The sequence below is a fragment of the Odontomachus brunneus genome, unplaced genomic scaffold (assembly GCF_010583005.1).
Source record: "Odontomachus brunneus isolate Ranch 3 - 2012 unplaced genomic scaffold, Obru_v1 Obru_scaffold_045, whole genome shotgun sequence".
In the NCBI taxonomy this organism is placed as follows: Eukaryota; Metazoa; Arthropoda; class Insecta; order Hymenoptera; family Formicidae; genus Odontomachus; species Odontomachus brunneus.
The window spans coordinates 1,831,158-1,843,406 of record NW_022639495.1 but is presented as its reverse complement, the minus strand read 5'-3'; the positions used below and the strand labels follow the sequence as shown (position 1 = coordinate 1,843,406).

The 12,249-nt window shown below is 39.5% G+C and overlaps 1 protein-coding gene across 2 annotated transcripts in view; it reads left to right on the top strand.

Moving 5' to 3' along the window:
- The window catches only part of LOC116844729, a 605,932-nt gene that overhangs the window by 194,042 nt on the left and 399,641 nt on the right, over positions 1 to 12,249 (top strand). For both annotated transcript variants that reach the window (XM_032816654.1, XM_032816653.1), the window contains exons 4-5: positions 5,458 to 6,288; positions 7,903 to 9,068. In XM_032816654.1, the coding sequence (XP_032672545.1) occupies positions 5,458 to 6,288; positions 7,903 to 9,068 (1,997 nt within the window). The remainder of the gene's footprint in view (positions 1 to 5,457; positions 6,289 to 7,902; positions 9,069 to 12,249) is intronic.

Below are 12,249 nucleotides of genomic sequence, written 5' to 3'. Positions count from 1 at the left end.
TTATGAATTTTCTAGACCGCTATACTTTAAAAACTATAGATAATCAGTAATACTAAAATTTAATAACTATATATAATCAGTAATACTAAAATTTGTGTATGATGCTAATATCATTGTAGTTTTTTATTAAAATCTCATATATAGAAGATATTAAAAATAGAAATAAAAAATAGCACGCTAGCCTCAAGGAACACGTATATAAAAAGAGACTTTTACTTAATTAACTTAATTAATGCAACTTTAGTTAAAAATATCTCAGCTCTCTTGAATAGTCAATGTTTTTTTAATTACACAGATATATAGATAATATTTCACTGTGTATATACCGGAAGTTTCATCAAATTCTCATGAAATTCGTTCGCGTTTTATGGTACAACTACCTTAAGACAATCTTGAAATAAACAATTGAATATCGTAGTTAGACACAATAGGAGGTGACGCCGCGGAAAAATTCGTGGTTGTCTGTCGAGAGATTACGGACATTGCACTGCTATTACGATGCAATTATTCCGTACCGCATTCTCCTTATTCTCGGTAATTACCGGTTAATCGGTTAATCGTCGATGGAAAACAAACGAGGCGATTGCGATGCATGCGATCGCAAAATTGCGACGTCATCGCGTCGTATCATAAAAAGTGTTCATTTACGTGAATTTTACATGTGCGATTTTAATATTTCACACACAATACGATTTGATATCGCTGGTGGAAGGAGAATCGGCGACACCCCCGATACGGTACGAAAGTATTTTACGCGAAAACGTATGAAATTTATTCACGGCGAAATGCAAGTCGCGCCGTACGATTTCCCGCGGGCCCTGTAGCGTTTCTCTTTAATGATATTTAATAATGCGCCGCACGTCATCCGACATCAGCGCGATAAAAATGGCGCCTTTGCATCGGGGTCAACAGCGCATCATGCATTCATTCAGAACATTCCATCACGGAACGGGCTTTTTTTTATTGCCCCGAGAAATCGCGCGTATGGCCGATTCGACGCGGTGATATTTTATTTCGACGCGTCGTACAATATTTTTTGTACCTGTCACTGGATTTATACGATAAACAGGATCCAATAATCTGCCGGGACGGATAGCCCGAAACTCGCAGTTATTGATACGACGTTTTATTCGCACACGCATATTTATTTGTTATAAATTTTAAAACGGCGATGTTTACACGGCGGCAGTCGTGTTTATTCCTGACATGCGCGTATCCGCGTGCCTTCACACGCACACGCGGTGTCGTCGGATTTACCTCTGTGGATAAATACGTTGGGGCTGAATTAAACAAAATCTGATTTTCCGAATAATTAGACCGCCGCGCTAAATTATTAAATAGCATCCGCGCCGTACCGGCCAACAGCCGCGAATGGAACGTTAATGGCATAGAAAATCGAGTTTATCATTTCGTAAGGTAATAACGTCCCGAATTAAGCGCTGGACAAATTGAAGAATGAGCATATTAATTACATCCCCACTCTATTAGGATTTACTGAGACGCCGTCGCCACATTTTCGCGTTACGAGCTAAGTCCCGTAAAAATAGAGGGACATTAAATTCCCTCGAGCGACGAATTCCGGGTTAACATTCTCGGAACGGTCGCTCTAACGAGCTGCGCGATAATAAAAGTGAAAGGCGCGCGCGCGCGCGCCAACTCGAACTCGAACGCGCGCGCGAGTCAGTATTCGAGTCTTGCCGCGCAGTTTCTTTGTCGCGCAAAAGGGGTTGAAGAAATTGGCAAGGAGGAAGAAAGGAAGGAAGGAAGGAAGGAAGAGGTGAAATATTCCGCTATCTCCGGGCGCCTTCTCAACATGTTAATTGTATATTTGAGGTGAGGCGATAAACAAGGCCTCGTCGGTAGCTCGCTCTTGCCGCGGAGAGTCTTCATTACTAGCTGTAATATATAACCGCAGCCCCGCAGGGGCATTCCCGATTCGCAGAGCGGGTTACGAAGTGCCGGGTACGTACCGGGTGACCCGAGAAATTGGTTTAAGAGCGAATGCCGAACGCTTAGTTGAACGCGATCATTCCTGCGAGCACACCGATCAATAATTTCTTTCGCGCGCGTTCCCCTTCGTCGAAGTCACACGGCCCTCTGGATTTCGGGCCGGACGTTCCTCTCCTTACTGCAGCGAGCGCGGAGACGTTGTTTCAACCTCGCAAGTCGACTTTTGCGAAGGCGCCGCGGCTAATCGTGCCTGGGAATCTCGGCTGTTCATCGTGCCTCGCAGCCGCCTGGATAAAGGCTCTCATGGGAAGAAAACGAAATCACATGTGATCTCGGCATTGGTTTGAGGACGGCCCCTCGTATATACAGGGTGCACCAGCTTCTCTGTACTCTCTTATCTGCAAGCAATTTTGTATACAATCTTTTTTCTATACCCAAATCGATGTTTTAGCACCACTTTTTTAGTATTGAATTTTCTAACATTTTGACGTTCTGAAAGATCAGTCTATGTTTAATACACATAAAAACTAAAGTTCTATTAAATGACAATAAATGAAAAAAAACGTATAAAATGCCATTTGCAGATTCTAAAGAGAAATTCTTGAAGGCAAAATCAATACGTTAAATAGAATAAAAAAAAGTTGATAGAGGTTTTAGGGTACCAAAGTAGTCGTTAAGTGAAATATTAAGATCGAAAGTGAGATCAAAATTTCGACTCAGGAATATTGGCAAGAAATTTACAAATTTTGGTCCTATTTTCGACTTGAATTTTTTGACATCTGTATGTTCTGAAGGATTAGTGTATGTTTAATGAACATAGAAACTGATATTTCACTTAGCGTCTGCAAATGATAGGAAACGCAAAAAATTCTACTTGTTCAATAAGAAAAATATTAGAACAAAAGCATGTTTGCCGTTTGATGATCGTTAGAGCAGCGGATCGAACGATTATTGTTGCAAATTATCTATCATTTTAACAAACATATATTGCTTGCGATAAGTATTGCTAAGTGTTGCTTAGAATAGCAAATTGAAAGTAAAAAGTCGTTTGTTCCCACTACGGAAGAGATCATTTTTTGTCCCATATCAACAAATCATTTATTGCGGTATTTTGTTAAGTTAGCAAAACTGTTTCTCTCAGTGTAGGTTCTAAAAGAGGACTCCTCGACAAAGTTAGTAGATTAAATAAAATCAAATAGGGTTAAAAATGGGGTTAAAATTTCTATTTAAGCAGAAATATAGAGAAAGAACACAATTTTTAAATAAAATGTATGAAAATCTCAATATTTATATATAAAATGGCGTATCTATAACAAAATCACCTTCTTGCTCACGTTTAAACAAAACTTTAACCTCTCGTAAAGTATTTTAGTTCTGGAAGTCCAAAACTGTTTAAAGTTAAATATCAAGAGGTCTCGGAGAACGAGATAGCATTGAATTAAACTTTTACTCCGAAAGACCAAATTCACCAGAGAAACGCGAAGAAACAGCGTCTCTGACATATGCCACATCCACGGATCTTGATTTAAGGTTCTTGATCTCTTAGTGCGGATGACGTCAAAAGCGAGAAAATACACGCTGGAAATTCTTGAAAAATATGTTGAAATAAAAAGATATACACATTATAAGTAACACTTGTAGTCGATCGAACGAATCTGTAAAATAGTCTAAATATTTTCCTTTTGTTCCAATCATCAATAAATTACCGTAAAATTAATATGACATGTAATCTACTTTTTTAACCAATATTCCTTTATGATTTTATCATGTTAATTTTATACTAATTTATTGATTGTTAGAACAAAAAGAGTTTTTGCTTTATCGATTGCAACAAAAAAATTTCATAATCTCTATAATCTCTAGAATTACGAGATAGAAATTATTATATATTTATTTAAAAATGTTACGCTCTTTTGACATTTTATTACAAAATTGTTGTAATTATTTGAATGTTTTTTTAACAAAAATTCTTTATAAAAAGCTTTATAAAAAGAACGTTGTAAAAAGGAATATAATTTTAACGTAATTTTTATTACAATATCTCTTTATGTCGAAATAAAATAATATTTTATGAAATATCTCTTTTGGTTTCAACGCATTTCGCAGTAATTTTTAGCAGGTATTTTCTCGCTTTTGACCTCACGAATCAAGAAGACCGTACAATAGGAGCGTTAATTATCGTAAAAAAATATTTTAATTTTAAAGCGACGAAAGAACGCGTGTACGAGTGTTCCGTGGGACATCCTGTATACACGTGTACCAATCGGCCTTCGAGTCTTGAGGTGCGAACCGGTTTCCACGGCTCGATTTTCGACACGAGCTCCGAGCCGCCCCCTTCAACCCTCTCGGACTCTTCCGCCAGGGTTTCTTACGCATTATTTTTGTCCCCTCGTTGAAGAAAGAAAACGAGACTTTATTCAAGACACGACGTGGTAGATAGCGACGGCACGCCCTCCTGGTGTCAGATTTTATTTATCTCACGGTGGCTTTTTGTTTCGCGCTAAATACTCCGGCGTTTAAGAAGACGGCCTTCCCCGATTTATGGCCGCCGCCGCCACCTCGAGTTCAACTTCTTGCTCCTTTTCGTCTTTCTCGAATCTTCGCGCGATTCACGCGGACACTTCGAGAATACTCGTCTCGAGGTCCATCCGTCAACGAGCTTTCCGTTTCCTCCGTAGGACACATCGAACGTTCATTTTAAACTTGAAGGTATAAAATAAAGCTGTACTGTAGTTAAAACGCGCGCGTCACGCGAGTGTATGACTAATTGTTGTGATTATAAACATGGTTGTATAAACATGATAGAGGTAACTTTCTTCTATGTATTAATGCCCGTCACGATTCTGTTAACCGTATATTTTGTTTTGTAATAACCAAAGTACGAACATGCAGTAACAGAGCCATTTTGCCTTGGTACCGAGCTCAGTTGCCCAGTATAATGTAGAATAAAGATGGCTATATATAAAATATGTATCCTGATTAGTAATTCAAGAGTCTCCGTGACAGGTCTCCGCAGTTTTCCTTATTTTCTTAGTCAGCTTTTAATTATGGACCAACTTTACCTCGTTCGTCCTCTATTTCAATCATTTTATAAACGAAAATTTCATTTATCATCAGAAACAGTATATTATATATTTGCAAGAAATTTCATTCTGGCTAGTAACACGCTAGTAATCGCTTAATTTTCAATCATAATGGAGGATATTAATACAAAATTTCGAGAAGCTCGAAAATTTACTTTGTTATTACTAAATTAGTTTTTTTTTTATTTTTTAACTATAATATTATTTCGATTTTAATGAAATTCTAGGAAAAATACTTATGTTTTAAAAGGACCATTTTGCGATCCACTATTCCTCTCAAGATAAATACTAAAAAAAAACCTTTGAGCAACATATTTCTGGAGCCATACAACCCTGTTGTTCTTTAAATATATGACGGAATATGCGTAACTTTTATCCTCCTTCCTCCTCGATTAGTCGCTAACGAACCTCCGTTCTGTTTCAGATAAACATGGAAGCAGTGACTTCGACCGACTACGACTCTACGAACCTCAGCAGAAATTTCAATCAGGTCGGCTTCAATACCTACAACTATTCGCAGTTTGAGGAGAAGTACAAGCCGCGGCAGATCTTTAAATACGGCGACGAGTACTTGGAGTACGGTCATAATTCAGTCAGACTCGACGTCAACGAAAGATTTGGACGATCGCAGTCCAAGTATCAGGACGGCGCTAGGCTCGATCAGCGATACTCGCGGAGCCACTCTCAGCCTGAGCGGCAGCATCACATCACGCAAGAGATACGTTCCAAGTCTCAGGATTCGCGCGAACTCACGTTCTACCAGATAGAGCCGTCTCTGAAATCGGAAAACTCGCGGCAACCGCACGACAAGTCGCATCAGAAGCTGAAGAAGGAGCTGACCTTCTACGAGATTGACGGGCCGCCATCCGGTCAAGAGAGGAGGGAGAAGACCGAGGTGTGCAAGGAGCGTGGCGATAAGGGGACCAAGTCCCACGACAAGTCCCACGCCGGCGGTGGTCAGGAGAGGTCGCAAGCCGCGAAGCACGGCAGGCAAAGTCACCAGGAGCAGAAGGCGAGCGCGCCGTCGGACTGCCAGCTCAACCGGTCGCAGTCCGATCTCACGGAGTGTCAGCTGCCGAATTACTACGGGCACCGGAATAATCCGTACATCGATCCGCCCAAGTATCGACATTTCGACAGGCCACCGCGGTATCAGGAGACGCCGCCGAGATCGGAGCTGCCGCCCAAGTATCACGCCGATCCGCCCAAGTACGCCGAGGTGTCCATACGACAAGATGACTTTAAGAGGATCCAGGTAAGCCGTAGAATAAGAAAATCTCGTCCTTTGAAAATTGAACGATGTCGGTGTGTATGGGACACTTGGAAGTTTTATCGATCGACGTCGTGACATCGAATGATCGCGGTAATAGAGATCACTTGTCCACATCATGTAATATATGTTATGCAATGTGAAATCATTTGAGAAATTAAGTCAACAATTACGGTCTGAAAACTTGTTATGGAGTAAATGCCTTAGTATTTCGATGCAACCATCGCGTAGAAATTTTATAGTCACCGACTATGAAGAGATGTATTGGTTGCACAGAATTATAAATGCCTTTAGATAATTAAAGTACGTGCAAAAATTAATTGGAGCATTGTTCAATACGTAAACGAAAACAATAAAAAATTTCAAAATTGACATCTCAACCTGCCGGTTAGCGTAAATATTTATTGCTATAAAAGTTTTACAGATTGTACACACTGAAGGTGTATTTACTCCGCTCATGAAAGTTTCAAAGAACGTTGTTGTATATATATAACTGAATTTAGAAACTCGAAAATACACGGAAAGTTTGCAGAAAGAGATGCGTGGTTATATCTTCTGCTAAATATAGTAAAACAAAACAGCGCGCATTACACATCACATTTTGACGATCACTTCTATGCTACCAATACTTTTGGAGTTTGCCGTTCACTTTGGCATCACTTTGTGCGTCCCCTAATGTTTAAACATTAGAATGCCCAGGAACAACAGTTTTTTGTAAAACTGGGTTGTACTGAAATTGTTGCTATAGAAATACTAAATTTGACGACTACCTGGTATACGATATAAAAAGAACATTTAAGTAATTATAATTTTGCAGTAAAAAGTATCAAGCAGTCAATATAGTATAACATTTAACATGATATTTTTAAACAAATATATAGTAATTTCGGTTATAATTTTGTATAGTCTAAAATTACAAAAATTTTGTTGTAATTTTTACTACAATATTTTCTTTACAAAAAATTCTGGTGAATGGACACAGAATAAAATATGAATTAATTGGCATTAAAAAATTAAAATTAGAAAAATAACTTGTATACTGTCCTTATAATATTGACAATTAAATAGAGTCATAATAATTTTCTTGGACATTTAATCCAAAAATCATAAAATAATTTATTACATCATCAATTTTTTATTATATACTTTTTCAACGCGATCTACTTTAAAAATAATTAGTAGTACGATTTATTTCCTAAACCACGAAAAACAGGAGTGAGATAACAGAAAGGTCTTAAAGGAGTTAAGGAACTCTGTCAGACTTTCTGGTGTTAAAGCGATAATCGTTGACAGAATAAAGTTACACATATACGTGACAGCGGCCGTTTAAGTATCAATGTAAATTGTAAAAAAAGTTACGGCACGCGTGACGATCAATGATAACTAAATCGAATTTTTTCTGAAGAAAATGAAAAAAGCAAAGAAGAAAGTAGTCCAATAGAGACTACCGTCCGCCTTCGCTATCGAGATCGCGCTCCATCATTATTATTCCGTCCTCGCGGCGGCTCACGTGGTGGCGGTATCCGGCATGTTAACGGTGGAGCGCGTATGAATCGTAGTACTACACGCCGACTACTATGTCGCGTTATCATTCGGCAGGAGGAGCGGGGCAGACGACAAGGTGGCAGCGGGGGCGGTGGAATCAACGGCGGCAACGGCGGCGGCGGCGGCGGCGGTGGAGGCGGTAGTGGCGGCGGCGGTAATTCCGGATCAGGAAGGGGGAACGCCGGCACTCATGGCGCCGAGACGCCCTCTAATCTGGCCAGTATCACGCCAACCGCGCGAGAAGTAACACGCGTTGTTAGTACGCGACAACGGCTCTCCCACAAGACGTGTAATCTGAGCAGCAGTAACAATAACAACAACAACAACAACAACAGCAGCAGCAGCAGCAAAGAGAATCTGCTACAGGAGGCCGGCGATGACTGTGACGCGTCGTTACCCTCGAGTCGGTATCACGTCGAGTCGCTGAAGAGTCACCATCATCATTATCATCATCAACAACCGCAGTATCAGATTCGCGGGATTAGTGGTAGCAACGTTACCACCGCCGGTGTCGTCGGTAATGTCTTCCTGGACGGCGGCGGGTTGTGCGGCGAGATAACGGCGTGCGACAAGTACAAGGTCACAGGGTCAGAGCCGAATCGGGCCGGCGGCGACACGGCTCAAGGTCGTCTCAGTGAGAGATCCATGCTGAAGATCGAGAAGCTCTCGGGGAAGGTTACTCTGCACGCTGGTAGCGGCGGCAGCAGTGGTGGCGGTGAGGCAACGGTTGGCAAGTGCGGCGCGGAGAGAATGAAGTCGACACAGGAAGCCGGCTACAAGCACGAGTCGATCGTGGTCGGCAAGGCCAAGGGCCACGACGTCGGCCACGGTTACAAGGTCGAGAACTTGCGCTACTACGGCGAGCTCAAGGGTTATGCCGACTTCAAATCTTACGGCACAGTGGACAAGCAACCGGCGGCGGTGCTGGTGTCCGCGCACGAGAAGTCACATCTTCTTCACGCACCCTCGTGTGACAAAGGTGACAAGTGCCACGGCAAGGTCCCGTCCGCGTCGGCGATCGCGCAGGGTTACGCTCTCGCCAAAGTCGGCCAGCAGCAACCGGAGAAGAGTCATCACGGTGATCACTACTATCACAGATCGTCGCACTCGAAGCCACCGAACGCGTATCAGGTGTACCAGGAGACCAAGTATTCGTACAACGTGAGCGGGGTACCCGGGACGCCGGCGCAGGCCAGCGCAGCCGCAGCCTTCTTCGCAAGGTCAGTTCAGTCAACCTATATACATATATATATATATATATATGCCTCTGTGTACCTATACTTGCACTTCTGTGCCGAATGCGACAGCGCGTACGATAGAGCGTGTTGATGCACCTGCTGTCGCGACGAGTGTCCCAGTTACGAGTGTCGTGATACCTTGACTAGTCTTCCGGCATCGTTAAGCGGAATCCTTTGTTCTGTGAAATATGGAGTAACGATTAAATATGATTTCGAGCAAATTACATCCATCTGCGAATTCTTATTTTTCTCATTGTTAGCAAAAAAGTCTAAAGAGGAATTGAAACATTTGATGCATATTAAAACACCGTTTCTTTTTATACAAATATACTTGCGCTCCAACAACACAATGCTGGCTTTCATTTGCCTCTAAATTATTCGTTTCCTTATTTTTCCTAGTGTGTTTCACGATTCTTAAAATTTTATCGGTTTTATTTTCTCATAGAAGCTGTATAAAAAAAATCAAAATTATGATAAGGTGACCTGCTCAATTGAACATCATTCAGTGAATGAACAGTTTGCATTTTATTTATAATCTTAAGATATAGGGTTAGGTACTTTTTCAGGTGGTAAAATGGTTCAAATGAAAAATCAGAGGTAACTTACAGGTTATATAATTATGTCCAAAAAAGTAAGTTGTAGAAGATTAACCTAGCTTCGTCTATTCACATATTGGAATTTGATGCTGAAGTGTTCATTTACAAGCTTTAAGTGTTTACTTACTGGATAGGTCACCTTATATCATAACATACAATATTATATAAACTATTCTCCCTCGAAAACCTCAAAAACTCTACAAAGTATGAAATAATAAATGAAAGTAAGAAATAATTTTGAATTGATACTCCTACGTGTACTTGTATAATTCTATTCTAATATCCTAACAATATTAAAAAAGTCGGCATGAGTCAGCTCTTGAATTATGAGGGAATGTACAAACAAACAAACATGTATACAGGATGAATTGAAAACCTTCTTTTTTGAAGTTAGTGTTAAAAACTTATAAATAATAATAAATAAATAATAAGTATTTTAAATAAGTTTCAAATAAATATTTCAAATGTTTCAAATAAATTATATATAATGTACAAAGATAACACACACACACACACACATATATATATATATATATATATATATATATATATATATATTTATATATATAACACTTTTTAAATATTTTATTCTTCATAAATCATATGTGGATTAAACATATGTGTGATTGACATATGTGGATTAAACATATGTGTGATTGACATTCGCACATCAAAGATGAATAATTTACGGGAATAAGTTTGATTTTTGGAATTTCGTTGTTTTTAGTTTTTGAATGCAATTTCGTTTTAAATTATATTAGAAGTATTTGTTTCACAACTAAGCTTAGAAAGTAAAGTTCTCCTACCGAAACCATAATTAAACCATAATTAAACCAATCTGAACATATGGGATCCAACATTGGGAGATAATATTTCACTTAAATATTGAAATTATTCAAGAATTCCAGTAAAAAATGCTCCAAATTTTAATAAATTTTATTAATATTATCAATGCATGTTGATTCATAACGGACGAAATTTTGCACATCATGACTTAAATATTCCTACTATCAAAGACGAAATTGTAGCTCAAACATACAGAAAGACAAAATATTGGTACATCTAAACGCACTAGTTAGTCACTTTATGACTAAGAAAACTGTAGCTCGCAGACCTTTGAAAGAAAGATTTCTCAGGATAACTTAGACAATCCTCTCGTTACAGGAAAGTGGATAGTCATAAATGCATCGTTCGACGCATTTATGATTCGATGCATTCAGTGTAAGTCTATATAAATCTACAGACCTATTACTGATTGTGCTGAACTGCGACAAATTTTGACTTTTTATTAGAGACAGAAAATATTCGTTTAATATTAAATCATCATATATATCTTTTTCTTATTTCCTTATATTTCCTAAAATATTGGACATTATACTGTTTAATTGTAGAAATAATATTACATACTCATTTAATTTTGACACTGCACACTTTAGGAGTGTTCGAAATTAAATTTTCAATCTTTCAGATCCTATTATACGTTTAATTATATTAATTTTATCATTATAATTTTTACAAACATATGTTGTGTGTTTCTCAACACTTACAACATGCATTAACGATTTATTAGTAAAATAAGAATAGAAGGATGATAGTTAAAACAGCTTAAACACGCGAAAGCTTAACACGGTCATTATGCGATTTTTGTTTGATTTTTGTTGTTCGTAGAAATTTATATTCTCGTTTGATATGTCTCTCGCGAAGCGACCAATTTACAGGATCGTAACTGCATACGTACTTCGTATTCCGTTAGCACGTATCTAGCAAGTAAACGTAAAAATCAAGTGCCAAGCATTTTTCATCGTTATCAAGCAGGTCTGCTTCTTGGAGCGTGAACGCAATCGAAGCAAAGCTCGCGCGCGATACGTTAGCAAAGGCATTATTTATTGCACGAATCGATAGCTTGTTTGTTCGAGAGAAATCTATTAACTCTAAGCTATCTCTCTCTCTCTCTTGACCCGGCACTTACATCTTATCTTAATGACAACCAGTCACCTAACGCACTTCGGCAAACGATAAAGCGAAATCCAAACACGTGCAATTTAGCAAAGCTGCGAACTTTCAGACGTCAATGTACATCCGTGCGTCTTCTCTGTGAGAACACCACATCAAACAAGATAACTCGCGTTACCTTATTCCCCATGTCGTTCTCTTATTCATTCGGAGCAACGAGTTTTCCATGTTTTAACGCGGATAATCACGATTGTGCGAGCATAGCTAACTGCGGAATAGTACGCAGCTCTGGACCGTGTCGTCGTCGCTTTCTTCGTCCTGTAAGCAGCTAGGTGTGAAAGCTCGACTCTTCCCGACCCGTTGGATTTATAAAGCGCATTTTCATCGCACCAACCATCCCCTCCATCCCTCCTTCCTTCCTACCTTCTCTCTCTTATGGAGCGCACGCGACCATCTTTCCCGGTTAGGTCGCTCTGGAGCTTTGATCTCGGCTCGTGTATTTTCGACGTTCCCGTACGCACATTGCGCACAGAGCTTGCGTGCGAGAGTGAGCGAATTGCATGTGTGGTTTATGTGTGAGGAGAAAGCTCTCTCTCTCTCTCTCTCTCTCTCTC